This window comes from Capricornis sumatraensis, chromosome 8 (genome assembly GCF_032405125.1).
Source record: "Capricornis sumatraensis isolate serow.1 chromosome 8, serow.2, whole genome shotgun sequence".
NCBI lineage: Eukaryota > Metazoa > Chordata > Mammalia > Artiodactyla > Bovidae > Capricornis > Capricornis sumatraensis.
This window is the reverse complement of record NC_091076.1, coordinates 72,904,067-72,923,736: the sequence shown is the minus strand read 5'-3', so window position 1 is coordinate 72,923,736 and position 19,670 is coordinate 72,904,067. Positions and strand designations below refer to the sequence as shown.

Here is a 19,670-nt window from a genome sequence, read left to right as displayed (position 1 = left end):
CATGATAATTATAAGAGTGTTTGTAACTGGCTCTGGTGATACAGGGAGTGGAAACAACATTTGTCATTTTTAGTTACAAATCCTTTAAAAGTGTATTACCCAAACTGAAGCATGTTTTGTATTCCTTGAGGCTAGATGTAGTTTCTCTTGGTCAGACCAACATATATTGTATTTGGAAACATAACTTTTTAAAGATGTCTCTGAAAATGGATGTCAGGGAATGTAGATTGGCACTGAAAGGACAGAGTCAGATTTTAGAATTATCTTATCTTACTGTCAGTGAGAGTTAGGGGACTCTGCTGCTAAAATGCAGCTCTGTGAACTATTTAGAACTTGACTAGCTTTGGCTTGAGATTTGTGGTGCATGTGACTTACTTGCGCACTTCACCAACAAAGCCAGATGGAGTCACAGGTTACTTTTCGTCAGCACAGCACTGCAGGCAACCACTATCAGTCTGTGGGACTCAAAACCAACTAAACCATCTCTGAACTAATGACTGGGGTTCCTTCCAGCTTTAAATTCTATTGTATTCTAACAATAACTACTAAGAAGAATGGCCAGATAGCTGTGGACTCTTCATAGTCACCCCCAGCTCAGAGAAGACTAGTATCTCTCTGCCTGTTTGAGGGGATAAAAGGAAAAAGCATGTGGAGAGTTTGGTAAGCGGTATTGACCTAAAGTAAGCTATACCTCTTTGATCTCTTGGGATATTTTTTGAGGGTGAAAAATACCAACAACAACTAAGGTGATTTTGAAAAGCAGGTGTTTTTTTTGGACACATTATTTGGTACAGATGTCACCTTTTATAAAGTTGCTAGATTCCAAAAATTAAAAAAATAGTCTGATTTTCTGTTATCACTCATAACCAAGAATCGATTAAGGCAGATTGTGATTCCATTTATACAGAATCAAAGACACTCTTTTTCTTGGTTATCAAGCATGTTTTATTAAATGGATTATTTAAAAGTAAAATATCTTTAAACTTACTATGTTTTCATAGTTGGGAATGTTCTTTGTACAAAATGTTTAATTACACTTCAGGGTAGATTTCTCTTTAATCTTAAACACTTAAACTAGTGAAATTCAGTTGCATCAATTCCTTATGGTTTCATAGATCGACCAATTAATTAAATTTCATTGAGACAGATTAATTTTCCTTTTAAGAGGTGTGTTAACAAAATATTTGGAATTATGAAACATAGTTTATCTTGAAAAATTCAAGTGGTCTGTTGAAATCTTAGCAAAATAAACAAGCTGTCTGAAATTACAAATTGTTGATACTAGAAAATTATTTGCCAGTTTTGCTAAAAGGTGTAAGGTATTACATGTTAAGTTGGTTTTGTGAATTAGAATCAATGCTGAATGTAGAAGAATTTGGGTTATGAAGTTAGGATGTTACTTGCACTTAGTTTAAGGATTATTTAGATTGATTTCTCCTTTTTTACTTTAAATGTGAAAAGTGGTGTAAAAAACCATTTGAATTGAGGGTTTCTAAACAAACAAATCTATGAAATTTATGTTGTTCACAAACCTTTACTTATACATGCTTGTATTCTTTTTGCCTGCAGAATGTTAATGTCTGTCTGGGTCTGTTCAAACATAATTCTTTAAAGGGAGCACCACTTTTTCTCATCAAGCAATTTCAGTCCTTTTTCTTTGAACCTATGATCAGAGGACTGTTGAATACACATGTTCATAGAGAGGAATCTCTGCTTGTTCCCTTCTCCCTTCCCAATCCAGAAACTGGGCAAGGAAATACATATCTGAGGAAACGTTTTCCCCCTTCTGTATACCTTTTAAGAGGGTATCTCATCCTCTTAAAAAGGAACAGATTATTTCTTAGAGTGAAGTTCATACAAAGTAAGATTCTGAAATCTGATTCCCCTAAATCATTGGTGTTTTCCTTTGTCCTGCTCTTGGTTTATTTTTCTTGTAATGTTGCTTTCATATGATTGTTCTCCCTCCCTTTCTCCTTACAATATAGATTCCTAAAGGAAAATCCAACTCTTCCTTTCCTAAAAACTCTACTTTGTAAGTCATCATCATGGCACAGTGAATTCTGCTTTTAGTTTTGGTTCTTCACTAATCATGCCTGCATATCATCATCTTGTTGCTTAAAAAACTGCCTGTTATACATCCCAGATGCAAAACCTTTTAAGACATTTATGATCTGCTACCCCTGACTACTTCTGGTTGAGTGTGACTTCTTTGACAATGTTTTTACGCCAGAGTTACTTGGAACTTTTGGCAAATCTAGTGGTTGCTTATAAGTAAATTAAGAGTGTGCTCTATTGATGTATGTTAACCGTATTTTGGCAGTGTATTGCTGTTGAAAATGACTGTGAATGTTCTTACCATTTCTTAAATTTGAATACATTATTGTTCATTGGGAGAACAATTGGGTGGTCCATCATTTCTTCCCTCAGTAAATGGTTGTTTTTGTCTTTTCTTTGCATGTCTTTCTAAATGTGAGTCAAAAAATCTTTATGTACCTTAAATACTTTTTTAAAACAATAAATTGCAAACATTTTTATCACAAAAAAAATGTTGAAATGACTAAAACTATCTTTACCCTTACTGCAATGACAGCATTTATAGTATCAAGGTCTTTAAGACAAGACCATTTAAAAGTGTTCCTCAGAGTTTTGCTTTATGTCTGTAGGGAGCTGGTCTTAGTGTCATTTCTCCATTCTGAATAAGTAATTTAACAAGCACTATGAATGGATGAATTATCTGAAGTACCGTGATTGTTGGATTAGTTAATTGATTTTTCATTTATTTTGATCAAACTAGTAACTACTTAGGACTTAATGGTTTATTACAGCACAAAATAATTTAACTTTTATCTGTTTATTTTTTGGCAGAGGCCTGCATGCTTCCTTATTATGGCTGTCTTATGCTTATTAATAGGTAGATGACTGGTGAATAGGCTGGCTTTCGATTGCATGTCATAGTGCAGTTGAAATTCCTCAGGCTAATTAATAATCATGTTCAAAGGGGAGAGAAAAGTGGCATGAGAGAACTGGTCCAAATGCCCTTCTTTAATAACCTCAGTGGTCTGGTTTACTTTGAGCATGCTGTTCCACTCTGGAGTGAGAGATTTGGTTTATGGTTTGGTGCAATTGTCCAAGATACAAAGTGTGTAAAATATTCATTTACAAAAGCAGAATCCTCCAACTCCTTTGAATCATTTTACTGCTCAGTTCCCATATTGAAATGTTTCTAATGAACCTTCAGATCAATTAGATTTTGCAAAAATTTATAAAATACTCTTGGTTCTTGAAGAGGTGAGGTTATTGAGAAAGAGTATTTTGACTCAAGATATACATGAAAGCTTGAAAATCATTTTAATAATGTGGTTACCTTGGCTGTCTACTTAAGAGCTTTTTTAGCATAAAAACATTGACTTTTACTATGCATCAAATTTTTTTTTTTTCATCCTGTTGATCATTCAGGACCTTGATCCAGCAGCACCTCTTGGCTTAGGCATCTAAGGTGTCAAGGATGGTAGAAGTCCTTTGCCTGTCTGTGTTTATACCAGTTGTATTAAATATAAGGAGTCTTATGCTTGGAATGATACCTTTGTCTGTCCCCACAGCAACCTAGTTTAGTAGGTTATAAATTAATTGTCATTCTTCTTTGCAGGTGAAGAGCAGAATAAAGAAGCGCTGCAGGATGTGGAAGATGAAAATCAGTGAGACATAAAAGCCAACAAGAGAAACCATCTCTGACCACCCTAGACCTTCCCATCCCATCCCTCTTGGAAATTCCCCCATTGTCACTGAGAACCACCAAATCTGACTTTTACATTTGGTCTCAGAATTTAGGTTCCTGCCCTGTTGGTTTTTTTTTTTTTTTAAACAGTTTTCAAAAGTTCTTAAAGGCAAGAGTGAATTTCTGTGGATTTTACTGGTCCCAGCTTTTAGGTTCTTTAAGAACACTAACAGGACTGCATAGAGGCTTTTTCAGCATTACGGTATTGTCTCCTGCCAGATGTGGCAAGATCACCATTAGAAACGGAAATTACATTCGAAAGCCATTAGAATTTTACATGATGCAAGCATCTAAGAGAAAGGTTAATCACACTATTGGTGTATGTGGTATCATTTTCCCTTTTTCTAATTGTTTAAATTGAATTTTATAGCAATGTTTAAACTTAATTGGATGTTAGCTTGAGGTGGTAAAAAGGTTTTTTGGAGAGTTTGTTGTAATGGTTTTGCTGTAAAAAAGTGTTTCAAACTCTGCTGAAATGTTGCTGAAAAGCGTGGTGCTGGTAACAGTTCAACAATCCGTGGCTGCTCATTCTTGCCTACTTTTACTCTCCCTCTGAAGCAGGTTAGCGTTGAAGGTGGTATGGAAAAGCCTGCATGCGTGTTCAATTCTTTGTTTCTTCTCCTCCCCTCTCCCCCTGGGCCCCGCCCCTCCCCGCCTTCGCTCGCTCAACCTCTTTTGTTCAGTATGTGTAACTTGAAGCTAATTTGTACTACTGGATATCTGACTGGAGCCACAGATACAGAATCTGTATTGTTCTTACTGAAACACAGCATGGATTAACATTAAACTTAAATAAAACAAACCTAAATTAAAAATGCCAAACATTATTGTGCCTCTATCCTTTTTCCTTCTACAATAAAATCTCTATAGTCTAAATACATTGATTATAGTTTTTGCCTGAATGTGAAGAAGATCTCGTTTTGTTTTGTTTTTTTTCTTCCATAAATCACTTGTTTCCCAAAAATGATGTATGTTTCTGGGGGGGAAATAACCTGTATGTAACCTGGTTCTGAAGAACAGGGAGTATAAATAGTGCAGTAGTACCTCTAAATCTGGTAACAGTGTGATGTTTATTTTAATCATTAAAGTGCCAGTGTTTGTTTATCATACCAAATTACTTAAGGATCATCTAACATGCGATTTTTGGAGTTGTACAACTGAAGGCTGGGGTTACTCTCCGCCTGCCCCAGTGAGTGGCAGGAATATAGAAGAATTAAATAGATTCTCAGTAGTACACGTACACATGGTGAAATAGTAGTACAGTGGTCCTCTTTATTAGAAACACTCGATGTAAGTAATATCTTTGAGAGAATTTATGCAACAGTGTGTACAGATACTTAGTTAATATAGATCATTTTATGTCAGGCATTGAGGTCGATCTCATTTGACTGTCTCATTGATGTACTCCTGATTTGGTGGGGGTGGGGGTGGAGTTGACTACTCTTGAACATTGAGCTTATTTCCAGCTTTGCATTTGTAAATGCTGCTGCAGTAAATGTTTTTGTTAATGGTCTGCTTAAATAGTTGCCTGTGTATCTGTGATACATTTCTAGATTCCCTGTGTTAGAAAACAACTTTGCAATTGGTAAATACTATTGGGTTGGCCAAAACATTGATTCTGTTAGTGACTACATTGATCAGTAAAGTTATTGGTGAAAATATGTCTTTTATTTTTACTGAATGAGCCTTTTGGCCAACCCAGTATCTTCCCTCAAGTTATTCCACATTATAGCCACATCAGCAACATATGAGTACCAGCTTCACTGTGCTCAACTCATTGCTAAATGAGATATACCAAAAGTGTTTCTTGGACTTAAGTTCTTTGTCGTTAAGACTTGGGAAATTAATAGATGAGTGATGTACTAGTAGTTCCTATTAAAATAAGTATGTAGAATGAACAATCATATTTTTGTGAGTTGTTTTTCTGTCAGATAGTTGGAGGTGATCACATACAAATTATACTCTCTGGAGCTACCTCCAAGAGCTAATCAGATGATTTGTTCTTTTTCCAGTAGTATTTTTGCCAACTGTATGCTGCATTTCAGTCGAACACTAGAGGAATTTGTAAAACCCTTCCTGCAAATTTTTAAAGAAGCTGCTAATCAGGGTTTTGCAGGCTGCTCCCACACTAATGTATGGATGCCTGGACTTGGAAGAGTTCACATGAACCAATAGGTAATCTTTTTACAAAATAGTCTGGTTTGTGGAGGTGATTCTCTGTTCAGTTGAGTTGTCAACGTGAATTTGCTAAGTGTAAGAGTTCCTTGGTTGCCTATGTAGACTTCGTTATATGTATTCAGCAAATTCAGGATGCTGTGAGCATTTTCAGTGACGTAACAGTCTAGGTATGGAGAAAAAAGAGCTTGCCATCCAAAGAAAACAATGAAGAGACATCAGAAGGAGACTTTTGTTTGGTTATCGGTCTTCAGAAAGATCCTGTCAAAGACTGGAAGGCAGTCAATTGTGGAGACTGCAGAAGTGTGACAGTGTCATGCCACTTACTGTGTCTGGTCTGGGAAGGTGCAGTTTTTTTTTTTTTTTTTTCCAGTTCTTGGTTTAGTCATCTGTGAGGATCAGTTGATTTAAATAGGAACTTGACCGTTACAAACTTGAATGTGATTAATCTTTTAATTTTGATTTTTTGGTTTTAAAAATGAAGTTTTAAACCCAGAGGTTTTCTGAAATCTTAGTAACAGTAAATGGGTTTATACCCCTGCTTGGGTATTGAGATGGGTGGCCAGAAAAGAAAATCTAGTTTTGTTGCATTCTAGTTAGACTAGAATTGTAAGTTAGATTGTTGTAAGGGCGTCTTAATGGAGTAGTATAAACACTGCCACTCTTGCTCCAGATGAATGCTGTTTGTGAGTTATAAAAAACAAAAATACCCAATTAGCTGCTATGGTATTGATACTAAGACAGAGGGGTGAGCATGCTGAAAATTTTGCAATAAAGATGAATCTTTGAAATTTTTAACATGTTCGCTGGGTTCCCTGGTAAGGTTCTGGGAAGCTTCACTAGGGAATTGCTTTTCTTTGAATTTAAAATTTTCTTCCCCACTGGAGTGGTTTTTTGTTTTTCTTTTGAGGTATAGTTGATTTATAATGTGAATTTCAGATGTGCAACATAGTCACAGGTTATACTCCCATCTATAGTTATAGTGTTGACTATATATATTGGAGAAGGAAATGACAACCCATTCCAGTGTTCTTGCCTGGAGAATCCCATGGACAGAGGAGCCTGGTGGGCTCCTGTCCATAGGGTCGCACAGGGTCGGACACGACTGAAGCGACTTAGCGTAGCGCATATACATATATAGGTTGTACCTCTAAATTCCCTGCCCCTATCTTGCCCCCTACCCCTGTTGCCCACGCCTCTAGTGAAAAGGAATTGTGAGCTTTTAGAGGAAGTGGTGATAATGGATCCAACCCAGATCAGCAAAATTAAACCCTGTCATCTTGTAGCTCTCATTTCTTTGGGATCCTAGACTTGTGATTGATAACTGATAGCTTAACAGCTAAGACTTGAGTATCAGCTGTGTTCAAGGCACTGCCATTAGGTAGTAGGTACTACTACCTAATGTAGGTAGTGCATAGGTCCTTAGTCAGGTGAGTTTTCCATCTGCATTTTGCCAATAGGAAAACGGATAGTAGTAGTAAAACAGAATTCAGAGTTGGGTTTGTATGACTGAAGAGCCCATGCTCATAACCCTTAAGTATTGCTCTTTTAGGCTATTAATGTTTTATTGAAATACACTTTAATTTCTGAGATCAGTATATGGTTTGCAACTGATACATGCTTTTTTGAAAAGCTATAGTAGAAATTAAGCTGTAGTGTTAATGACTAGATTAATTTTTTCCTAGTAGCTTAATTTAGAAATTTAAAAATTAGGGGTTTTTTTTGTTGTTGTTTTTTATATAAGTGGAGCCATTCTTCCAATTTAAAATAAGTTAGCTTGGACAAGTAGAGCCATAGTCCAAATAGATAATAAGTAATGATTGTGGGTCATCAGGTTGCTGCAGTGCTGTGACTGAGTTTTCCAGATAACCTAAGTTTTCTGTTTTTTGTGTTTTTTTTGTAAGAAAAAGTTCCTGGATTTTAGGCATTTGTTTCTCACACAGTTGATGTTAAGGATGTGTGCTTGTATAACCCATACATTGTGAGTCATGTCCAGGAGCACTCCTCTGTCTAAAGCTATCAGTGACCACTTTTTTCAGTTGCGCTGAAAGGCTCAGCTCTTGTGCTTCCGTCCTGTATGGTTTGTGAGTCTTCCACTAAGACACTCCTCCGTTGAGAATTCTGGTGCTATAGAGTTGGGGTAGGCCTTGTTTTAGCACCTAAGGCTTCTTTTCCATTATTTAGTGGTTCATTTGTAGCCTTAACAGATCACAGTAACAGCTGAATTCCCTCAGAATTTGCTTTTAGCAGAATTTTAGGAATTTTTAAAAACTTTTTTTTCCACTTAACATCATTCATTGATCATTAAGGAAATGTAAGCCAAAACGAGATGCCAATTTCACCTTGAGTAAGAGTATAGTTGGCAAAGATCAGATTTGTAGAATACTTCATTGTGAGGATACATCTTAGAATTTTAATTTTACAAAGGGAACACACCGTTTAATGACAACAGGACCAACATAAAGGACTGCTTCATGCCTGTTCCTTGATTTACCCCCTTATCCCCCACAAATGGAACCAGTATCTGGATCATTGCTGTTGATCAATTTTTCCTGGTTTTGAAACTTAAATGTAAACTGTAGACATATAAGTGAAATGGCTTATTCCCCCCCCAACATTAGGTTTGTGGGGTGAGTACATATCATTGCCTGTAATAGTGTATTTTCATGGCCATGTATGATAGTATTCTGTTACATTAGTATACCATTACCTATTCTACGGTGTTTTCAGTTTTGAGGTGGTACAAATAATGTTGCTATGGATTTTTGTGCATGTCTTTTGATATGTATGTGTGTGAATTAATGTTGCATAAATATCTTAAAATGGAATTGCTGGGTCATAGAGAATATATGTGTTCAGCCTCATCCGTTCAGTCACTCAGTCGTGTCCGACTCTGCGACCCCATGGATTGCAGCACACCAGGCTTCCCTGTTCATCACCAACTCCCAGAGCTTCCTCAAACTCAAGTGTTTTTCGAGTCAGTGATGCCATCCAACCTGTCGCCCCCCTTCTGCTTTGAATCTTCCCAGCATCAGCGTCTGGTCTTCCAGTGAGTCAGTTCTTCGCATCAGTCCTTCCAATGAATATTCAGGATTGATTTCCTTTAGGATTGACTGGTTTGATCTCGTTGCAGTCCAAGGGACTCTCAGGAGTCTTCCAACACCACTTCCAAAACATTGGTTCTTTGGTGCTCAGCTTTATAGTCTAACTCGCATCCGTACGTGACTACTGGAAAAACCATAGCTTCAGCCTCAGATAGTAACAAAACAGTTTTCCAAAGTGGTTGTACTGTTTTGACAGTACACTACTGCTTTACAGCAGTGTATGAGACTCTCAGTTGCTCTAAATCTTCCCTGGCATTTGGTATAGTCACTGTTTTTAGTTGTAGCCGTCTGGTGGATATCTTATTCTGAGTTTAATTTCTATTTTCCTGATGACTAATGAGACAGTACTTTTTAATGTGATTATGGACATTTGGATATCTTTACCTATTTTTCTGTAGGTTGTTGTCATTGATTTGTAGTGCATCTTTATATTTTGGGGGGAAATATCTATATATTTAGAGTGTGTCTTCATAGTTACTATCGTTATCTCCCTTTTTGTGCCCTGCTTTTTTAGTATCTTAATGCTCAACATTCAGAAAACTAAGATCATGGCATCTGGTCCCATCACTTCATGGCAAATAGATGGGGAAACAGTGCCAGACTTTTATTTTTTTGGGCTCCAAAATCATTGCAGATGGTGACTTTAGCCATGAAATTAAAAGATACTTTCTCCTTGGAAGAAAAGTTATGACCAACCTAGATAGCATATTCAAAAGCAGAGATACTACTTTGCCAACAAAGGTCCATCTGGTCAAGGCTATGGTTTTTCCAGTGGTCATGTATGGATGTGAGAGTTGGACTGTGAAGAAAGCTGAGCGCTGAAGAATTGATGCTTTTAAACTGTGGTGTTGGAGAAGACTCTTGAGAGTCCCTTGGACTGCAAGGAGATCCAACCAGTCCATTTTAAAGGAGATCAGCCCTGGGTGTTCTTTGGAAGGAATGATGCTAAAGCTGAAACTCCAGCTGGACTCATTGGAAAAGACTCAGATGCTGGGAGGGATTGGGGGCAGGAGGAGAAGGGGACGACAGGATGAGATGGCTGGATGGCATCACTGACTCGATGGACGTGAGTTTGGGTGAACTCCGGGAGTTGGTGATGGACAGGGAGGCCTGGCGTGCTGCGATTCATGGGATCGCAGTCGCAAAGAGTCGGACACGACTGAGCGACTGAACTGAACTGAGTGATGTCTTGAGCAGTTCTTAATTTTAATGTAGTCCAATATATCTGTATTTTTCTGTAATGTAAATGCTTTATGTGTCTTATTTAATAAATACTACTTCAAGATTGTTAAACTTTTTTTCTAGAAGCAATCTTTGACCTGTCGTATCTAGATCTAGCATCTAGAGTCTCTCGTGCATGGTAATAAGGTGTTAAACATTTTTCATGTGGATATTTAACTGATCCAGCAACATTTATTGTTCCATTGGTCTTTTCCTAGTGCCTGTGTAACACTGTAGGTATAAAATAATTCAGTATCAGGTAATGTCAGTCCTCCATTTTTTGTTGTTTAACATTGTATTGGTTATTCTTGGCTCTTGGCATTTCCTTATACACCTTGGAATCAACTTGATAATTTCAGTAGTAGAACAGCAACAACCACCTGCTGGTATGTTGATGAGGATTTTATTGAATCTGTAAATTGGGAGAATTCACACAATCTTCACACAATTGCATTCTTTAATCCATGAACACAGTCTATTCCATTTATTTAGATCTTTTATTTTTTTCCTGTGTTTTGTGGGTTGTATTTTGTTTTAATTGTGCCACACAGCTTGCAGGGTCTTGATTCCTCCGTCGGAAATAGAACCCAAGCCCTGGCAGTGAAAGCTCCAATTTCTAACCACTGGACCACCAGGAAATTTCCATGTTTTGTGGTTTTCTGTGTAGAGGTCTGATATCTTTTATTGGACTTATTTCTAGGTATTGATTTCTTTTCATGTTATTTTAAGTTGTATTTAATCTTTTTGATTTTCCAGATGTTGCTACCTATATATTGACCTTGTATTTTATTACCTTGCTAAACTAACATTAATTCTAACAGATTTATGTAGATCCTGAGACTGGACAAAAAGTATTAAATGAATGCACCCTTTGCTTGTGTATCCTTATTTACAAATATATGCAAAATATGTTCACTTAGGCATTATAATAGCAAATTAGAAATAACCTAAACACTCATCAATGTGGCTTGAATTGTGTGGCCTTTCTGTGTGTACTATGTTGCTGTTTTTTTTTAAAAAAAGTGAAGTTAAAACATTTATGCTAATATAGGAACTTGTTTACATACAGTGTTAATGAGAATAGAATAGAAAATAATATCCCAAATAAAAATAGGAAAATATTCTATATGTGTATTGGACTGTCTTTAGGAAACTTTGAAAGAGAGCTTTTTCCCATAAAAAAGCAGCTCTATTTGACTTAAGTATATAAACTATACAGTTTGAGAAGTTTGGGGATATTATGCACATATAAAACCATCATAATCAAGACAATCAATACACCCTTCAACCTCCAAAGGTTGAAGGTTTCCTTTTAACTATCCATTGAACTGTAGTGCTGGCTTACTCTTTAATTTTTCTATTCTAATAGATGTTTTTTATTTCTATTTTCCTAATGACTAATGTGGAGCATCTTTTTATATGCTTATTTGCCATCTGTGTATTTTCTTCAGTGAGGTGTCTCTTCTAATAATATTGAATCTTCTGATCCGTGAAGAAGACTCTAAGATTTTAAAATTCCAGCGGTGTTTTGTACTGTTCAGTGTACAAGTCTTTCACATCTTTTGTCATATTTGTTCCTAAGTATGAGTTTTTTGTTTTTGTATGCTTTTTAAAATCCAGTTTTTGACTGCTCATTGCTAGTATGTAGAAATAAGATTGATATTTGTGAATTGATTTTGCATACTGCAGCCTTGCTAAACTCAGTTAGTGGCATTTTGTTGTTTTCATATAACTCATCGGATTTTCTTCATAGACAATTATATTGTCTTAATAGAAAGTTTTTTTCTCCTGCTTTTATCTATCTTCCTGATTGAACTGGCTGGAACCTCCAGCACAGTGTTGAATAGAAATGGTAAGAGCAGACATTTATATTGTTTCTGGTCTTACGGAGAAAAGCATTCTTACACCATTAAATATGACTTTAGCTGCAAGCCTTTCTTAGATGCTCTTTATCAGTTTGAGGAGTTAAATTACATTCCTCATTCGCCGAGAGTTTTTGTCATAAATGTTTTTGTCAGGTACCTTTTCTTCTATTTAAATGATCGTGTGGATTTTCTTTTAGTGTGTTAATATAATGAAGTAAATACTTGGATTTCCCTGGTAGCTCAGCTGGCAAAGAATCTTCTTGCAATGCAGGACACCCCCAGTTTGATTCCTGGGTCAGGAAGAACCCCTGGAGAAGAGAGGCTATCCACTCCAGTATTCTTGGGCTTTCCTGGTGGCTCAGGTGGTAAAGAATCCACCTGCAATGTGGGAGACCTGGTTTGATCCCTGGGTTGAGAAGATAATGTTGGAGGAGGGCGTGGCAACCTACTCCAGTATTCTTGCCTGGAGAATCCTCGTGGACCAGAGGAGGCTGGTGGGCTGCAGTCCATGGGGTCTCAAAACAGTCAGAGATGGCTGAGCGACTAAGCATAGCACAGCATAGGATGGTAATACTTAGGGCAAGCATCATATAAAAACAGTGCAAAGAGGTATAGCTAAACGTCTGGAGATGAGTGAAATTGAAAAATTATTCGGTTCAAAGGAGAGAAGAGGACAAGAGCGGTTGCACTTCTAAATCTTTTCTCTAGAGGTTGGAAGCTCAATAACTAATTTTGGTTGGTTGGTTTGTTTTTTAAATGGCTAGGAAATTCTCAGGGAACTTACATCCTGCAAAATGCGCAGCATAGCCAAAAAAAAAAAGTTATCAAAAATTCACTGAGTGGGCTTACTAGAGTCAGAAGGAAAATAACAGAAGGATCAGTGAACCTGACATCTACCCCTTAATTGTCGGAGCATTGTCTCCTGTTGCTCAGTTTTCCTGTCTGTAAGATGAGGATCAAGACGTAATTACGGGGATTAGATGAGTATAACGTGCAGAGCAGTCTGCATATCTTACTGAGATCTCTATATGTGTTATTGCTGCTGATACTGTAATTCTGGTACTAGAGTCCTTATGGAACCCCCTCTGCCTTTTTTTTTTTTTTTTTTTTGTCCATGCCACACAGTTTGTGGGTGGTTACTTCCTGACCAGGGATTGAATCTGTGCCCCCCTGCAGTGGAAGTGTGCAGTCTTAACTGCTGGATCTCCAAGGAAGTCCCAAGGACTCCCTTCCCACTCAAATAGCACAGGAACTAACTGCCTGCCTCCAAATAGTTCTCTTGCCCCCTCTTGTGTTCTCAGGACTTACGGGGGGCAGATGTGTGGGGCTGCTGCCTTTATCATGATGAAATACTTAGGGAGAGAGCAGAGTCCACCGTAACCTCTGCTGGTGCTAGAGAGTTGGGGGACTGTTCCAGAGTCTCCTTAATGTAGGTTTCAGTGTCCATGGAAGATGGTCCCACTTCTGGGAGACCACGTTGACCTACGTCCTGCCCCTCACCTGTCCCTGCCCTTCAGAACCCAGGATCCTTTCACAGCCTCTGAGCCTTTCGTCAGTCTTGCCAGTTAGTGCCCCACCTTCCCATATCCAGATTTGTTCGGTGGCGCTTTCCTGGCCGGGAGATGGCCTGTTAATAGTCCCATAAAGAGCCTAGCGCAGTGGCCTGTTCATGCCCCAGTGGATCTTAGTGATCAGGTTGTTTACTGCAAACCTGGCTGCACACCTGTGAGTCTGCTTCCCTTTGTCCATTGCTACTGGCCCTGGATGTGTGGGCATGTCCCTCCTGGTGTGATTTATTTCTAGATTCCTCCTCAGCCCCTTCTTAGAGCACTCTTCCTGGCCACTGCATAACATGGAAATCCACATTTTCTGCCCATCCTGGGCTGCCGCCTCCCCTGGGCCTCTGAATGTGCAGTGGAGCTGGCCTTCCTGACCCCTGCCTGCCTTCTTGGCCCTTCATGCGCCTATTTATGCAACCCTTCCCCTCCTTGACTCCCCTTAGCCCTCCTGCTGTCTTCTCCTTTCACTCTTTTTCTTAATTGAAATCTAGTTGATTTACAGTATTGTGTTTCAGATGCACAGGGTAGTAGCTTGGTGTTTTTGCAGATTATATTCCATTATAGGTTATCATACAATAATGCATTTCATTCCCTGTGCTATGCGGTATATATAAGACACTGCTTATCTATTTTACATATAGCAGTTTGTATCTGTTAATCCCATACTCCTGATTTGTCCCTCTCCCTTCTCTCCCTGCCTTGGTAACCACAGGTTTTCTCTGTTTTTGTTTTGCATATACATTTATTTTATTATTTTTTAGATTCCACATATACAGATGTCTATGTATTACTCTTGTATCTAGCAACCTTGCTGAATTCATTTATTCTAATAACTTTTTTAGGTGGAGACTTTAGGGTTCTTTTTATAAAGAGTATCATGTCATCTGCAAGTAGTGACGGTTTTGCCTCTTCCAACTTGGAAACCTTTTACTTTTTTTCCTTGTCTGATCGCTGAGGGTAGGATTTGTAATACTATGTTAAATAGAAGTGGTGAGAGTGGCCATCCTTGTCTAGTTCCTGAATTTAGAGGACATGCTTTAAGTTTTTCAGAGTGGTTTATTGTGTCATTTAAGATTTGTGTTGCCTTATTGATTTTTTTTTTTTTTTGTCTGCATGGTCTGTCCACTGATGCCAGTAGTGTGTTCACGTCTCCTATTATTATTGCCACTTTCTCTCTTTATGTCTGTTAGTATTTGGTTTATATATTAAGTGTTCCTGTATTGGGTGCGTATATGTTAAATGAGTATAATCTCCTCCTCTTGTATTCATTCCTTTTTCATTATATAATGTTCTTTGTCTTTTGTTATAGCCTTTGTTTTAAATGATTTGGTCTGATTCCAGTATTGCTACCTCAGCTTTTTCGTTGCTTCTATTTGTATGAAATAACTTTTTCCATCCCCCCCACTGTCAGTCTGTGTCTTTAGCCCCCAAGTGACTCTGTTGTGGACAGTGTATTGCAAGATCTCACATTTTATTCATTCGGTCACCACACATTTTTTGACTGCAGCATTTCATCCATTGACTTTTTTCTTTTCTTTTCTGTTATTTTGGGTGAGTGGTGCAGCTTGTGGGATCTTAGTTCTCCAACCAAGGATTGAACCTGGGCCACGGCAGTCAAAGCACTGAGTTCTAACTGGACCACCAGGGAATTCCCAGTACACTGACATTTAAAGTACTTTTCGATAGGTGTGTACTCCCTGCCATTTTGTTACTTGTCTTCCAGTTGTCTTTGTCGTTCTTCTGTTTCTTTATCCTTCTTTTCTCCCATTGTGGTTTCATGATTTTATTTTGTAGCATGCTTGTGTTCCTTTATTTTTGATTTTGTGTATCCACTGTAGGTTTTTGATTTGTGGTTACCATGGGGTTAATGTATGTTAACCTGTAATTATATTTGTTTAGACTGATAATCATTTAAGTTCAAACACATTCTAAAAGATCTACATTTTTTTACTCCGTTTTGTGTTTTTGATACCGTTTTACCTCTCTGTGCTTATCCTTTTACTGTTTATTGTAGTTGCTTTTACAGTTTTTTTAAAAATTTAAGTACTGGATGATTTAAGTGCTGTCTCATCCTTACTCTATGTTTGCTCTTCCTATTGGGATTTTTCCTTTCCTATAGATTCTTCTTTTCCATTTAGAGAAAACAACAAGTTTCTTTAGGGTAGGTTTAGTATTACTGAATTCTTTTAGTTTTTGCTTGTTGGAGAAATTCTTTCCTTCTATTCTAAATGAAAATCTTGCTGGGTAGAGTACCCTACGTTGCAGGATTTTCTCTTTTAAGATTTTTGACTATATTATGCCACTTCCTTTTGGCCTGTGAAGTTTCTGCCCAAGAAATGATCTGATGGCTTTGTGGGATTCCTTTGTATATGACTTTTTTTTTCTTGCTCCCTTTATGCCTTGTGTGGGCTGGTTTGGAGTCATCTTGTTTGGGATTCTCCGTGCTTCCTGTACCTGGGTATCTGTTTCCTTTAGGCTTAGGAAGTTTTCAGCCATAATTTCTTCAAGTACAGTTTTGATGCCTTTCTCTTTTTCTGGAATCCCTATAATGTGAATATTGGCACAGTTCATATTATCCCATAGATCTTGTATGTTGTTTTTTCTTTCTTCCCCTCCGCTCTGACCCCTTTCTTTCTTCTGTTCTGGTTGGGTAATTATTCTGTGTTCCAGACCACTTATGCATTCTTCTGTGTCATAAATTGCATAAGTATCAGTGTCTGCTATTCATTGCTTCTAGAGTGTTTTTTTATGTCAGTGATTGCATTATCAATTTTTGATTGGGTCTTTATTGTAATTTCTAGTCCCTTGTTAAACTGATCTGTGCTTGGATCTACTCTCTTAATTCAGTTAGCATTTTTATTACTGACCTTTTGTATTCATTGTCTACAGACTGATTATCTCTGTTCCATTATTTCTTCAAGGATTTTCTCTTCATATATATGGAATTTAGAAAAATAACAATGACCCTATATGTGAGACAGTGAAAGAGACACAGATGTAAAGAACAGACTCTTGGACTCTGTGGGAGAAGGTGAGGGTGGGATGATTTGAGAGAATAGCATTGAAACATCTGTGTTATCATACGTGAAACAGATTGCCAGGCCAGGTTCAATGCATGAGACAGGGTGCTCAGGGCCGGTGCACTGGGATGACCCTGAGGGATGGGATGGGGAGGGAGATGGGAGGGGGGTTCAGAATGGGGAACACATATGCACCCATGGTTGATTCAAATGAATGTATGGCAAAAACCACCACAATATTGTAAAGTAATTAGCCTCCAATTAAAATTAAAAAAAAAGATTTTCTCTTGCTCTTTAGATTGAGAGTAGTTCCTCTGCCTTTTCGTTTTACTTAACTTTCTCTGTCTTTATGGATTTAGGTGGAACAGTTACTTTTTGTGGTCTTGAAGGGGTGTTTTTATGTGGGAGCATCCCTGTGTGGACAGTGTGTGCTGTCTTTGGTGTGAGGGTTGAACTTGATGTGAATGCCAACCCGTCTTTCCTTAGGATGTGCTGACAACTGTCACCTTGATAGCGGGTATGGCTGGTGTTGGAGGAGCCAGAGACTGCAGGTGTGAGGAGAGACTTCTTGCCTGCTCTCAGGCTGCTGGAGCGAAAGCCCTGAGGGTCGGGCTGGAGCTGGCTCTGTTCCCTTCAAGTGTGTGTTTTTCCTTCTCCCCGCCCTGCAGCCTCTCCCCCAAAGGACGGGAGTGCTGAAGTAAGTAGGGTCGGTGTGCTTACAGTCAGTGGCTGCGTGTGTAAGCATCTGCAGTCCTGCTCAAAACCTGATCAGCGATGTCTTTAACCTGGCTGTGGTCTCAGCTCTAGTGTAAGGCTGTGGCACGGAGTGGGTGGGGCTGGCTTGGCAATCTTGGTGTTGTGGCTGCAAGGACTGAAGTGGCTGCAACGTCATCAGAAGTCTGGGCTGCTTCTACAGTGCTGTTTGAGTAAGTGCCTACAGTGGCCCCAGGTCCTCTGGCCACCTCTGTGTCCCTCCATCAAATCTCTTCCCAGGATCTGGCTCCCCGAGATTCAGTGCCAGGCTGTGGTGTGGAGTGAGTAGGGCCAGGGTGTTCGCTCAGCTTGAGTCAGGGGCTGTGGCAAGGTGGCATTACTAGGGCAGACCTCTTTCTGCCCTGTCTGGTGGTGAGCCAGCACTGCCCACTCGTCACCAGTGGAGTCTAGGCCTCTCCAGCCTACTATCTGTCCCAGTCATTCTCCGTGCAACCACGGGCTCTTGCATCCTCTGCCAAAGACCCGAGGACTGGGAGGCCCAGTCAGTGATTCAACCTGCCCACTCCCCAAGGTGAGTATCCACCTGTGCCATCTCACTTTTCCTCTTAGTCCCCTTCCAAGGGCACAGGTCCTGACCCAGTGCTTTTCGTCCCAGCCTTCCTGATTACGTGGGACTCTTCTTGCAGCCTTGGTTGTATAGGAGTCCTGCCAGTTTCCTGTTCGTTTCTGGTGAGGTTTATTCCACATGTAGATGTATTTTTGATGTGGGGGGAGGTGAGCTCCATATCCTCTTATTCTACCACCTTGACCCTCCTCCCATTCTTCCTTTCTGCTTTGCTTCTCTCATTCTCTCCCTTTCTCTACTCAGAGAACATTGGTACCTGATGCCCTTTGTCATCTGTACCCCAGAAGTCTGTGGAGCTAAACAGGAGTCTTATGCATACTCACCTGGGTTTGGACCCAACATCATCACAACCACCTGCTCCAGACACATGGATTTGGCTCCTTTTGAACAGTGTCCATGTGGCAGCTTTCATCCATTCATTCAGCAAGTACTTTAATTAGAGGTCTGCTCTGGGCTCAGTCCTGTTCTGGGGTTACTGGGGTGAATGAGACAGATGGGGGCCTCTATTCTCATGAAGGTTAGTGAGGGGAGAAAGGCCCGAGCAAATACACACGGCAACTTTGGTGGTAAGTGCTGTGAAGAAAAGAAAGCAGGGTGATGCAGGGGAAAGTGACTGAGGTTGTCAAAGCCTCACAAAGGGTGATGCTTGAGACTTAGATGATCAGACTGCATCAAGGCACCAGGCAGGTTTCTTTGTTGAAAATAATGGGATCTGACTCTGGTTAATGTAAGCAGAAAAGGAATGCCCTGGGAAGGTATCAGGTACTTCAGAGAATGGACAGGAGGCCTGGAAAATTAGGCCGGTACAGAGGTGGTTGCTAAGACAGGCAATGACTAAAATCCATGCTTCACATGGCTCTTGTTAGGACCCAGCCACCACTGCTCTGGATACTCATCTTGAACCCCGGATCTGATGGCATGCCACCACCAAAGGGACCTCCAAACTGGACCTGATCATCGCAGACCACAGGTTTACAGGTGAGCCGGCTTTAGCTCGCATCTCACGAGGATGCAAGTCCTCCTTGATCCAGTCCCCTGTCTCATCTGCTCCCATCTACCTCTCTTCCCTTGCCCCACCCTGCCCCACTCCCAGTGGTCTTACAATTCCTGTCAAACCAGGCCTGCCCCCACCTCTAGGGGCACTGGCTGTTCCCTCCACTTGGAACACTTCTCCTCCTCCAAGTCTAAGCTCAAAAGTTGCCTTCTCTGGAAGCCCAGCTCACCTTCCTATTTAAACCCAACTTCCCCTGCCCACACGACTCCTTTATGCCCCCGCCTTTTTTTCCCCATCTTTTAACATACATTTACTGTTCATTGACCATCTTGCTGCGAATCTGCCCCGGGTTCCTAGACCGGTGGCTGGCCTTAGAGTTCACATCCGACAGCGGTTGGCCTAATGCTTTAGGGTTAGCAGAAGTCGTCTTGGGAGGCATGAGTTGACTCCTGGTTCTGTCACTTACCAGGTGTGATTGTACACAAAAATTTTCCCCGTTTGTAATGTGGGCATGTACCTCCAGTGGGTTCTTGGTGCAGAGTAAATGAGACAATGTGCAGAATAAGTCCCTGTTACCAGAATCTCGTTCTTTCCTGCCCACCTATTCAGCTCCATTAA

The 19,670-nt window shown here is 39.6% G+C and overlaps 1 protein-coding gene across 1 annotated transcript in view; it reads left to right on the top strand.

The window, feature by feature from the left end:
- Nucleotides 1-4,613, top strand: part of YWHAE (tyrosine 3-monooxygenase/tryptophan 5-monooxygenase activation protein epsilon) — a 34,263-nt gene extending 29,650 nt beyond the window's left edge. Inside the window, exon 6 of the mRNA XM_068976237.1 lies at nt 3,647-4,613. Within this exon, the coding sequence (XP_068832338.1) occupies nt 3,647-3,699 (53 nt within the window). The 3' untranslated portion in view covers nt 3,700-4,613. The remainder of the gene's footprint in view (nt 1-3,646) is intronic.
- The last annotated feature ends 15,057 nt before the right edge of the window (nt 4,614-19,670 follow it).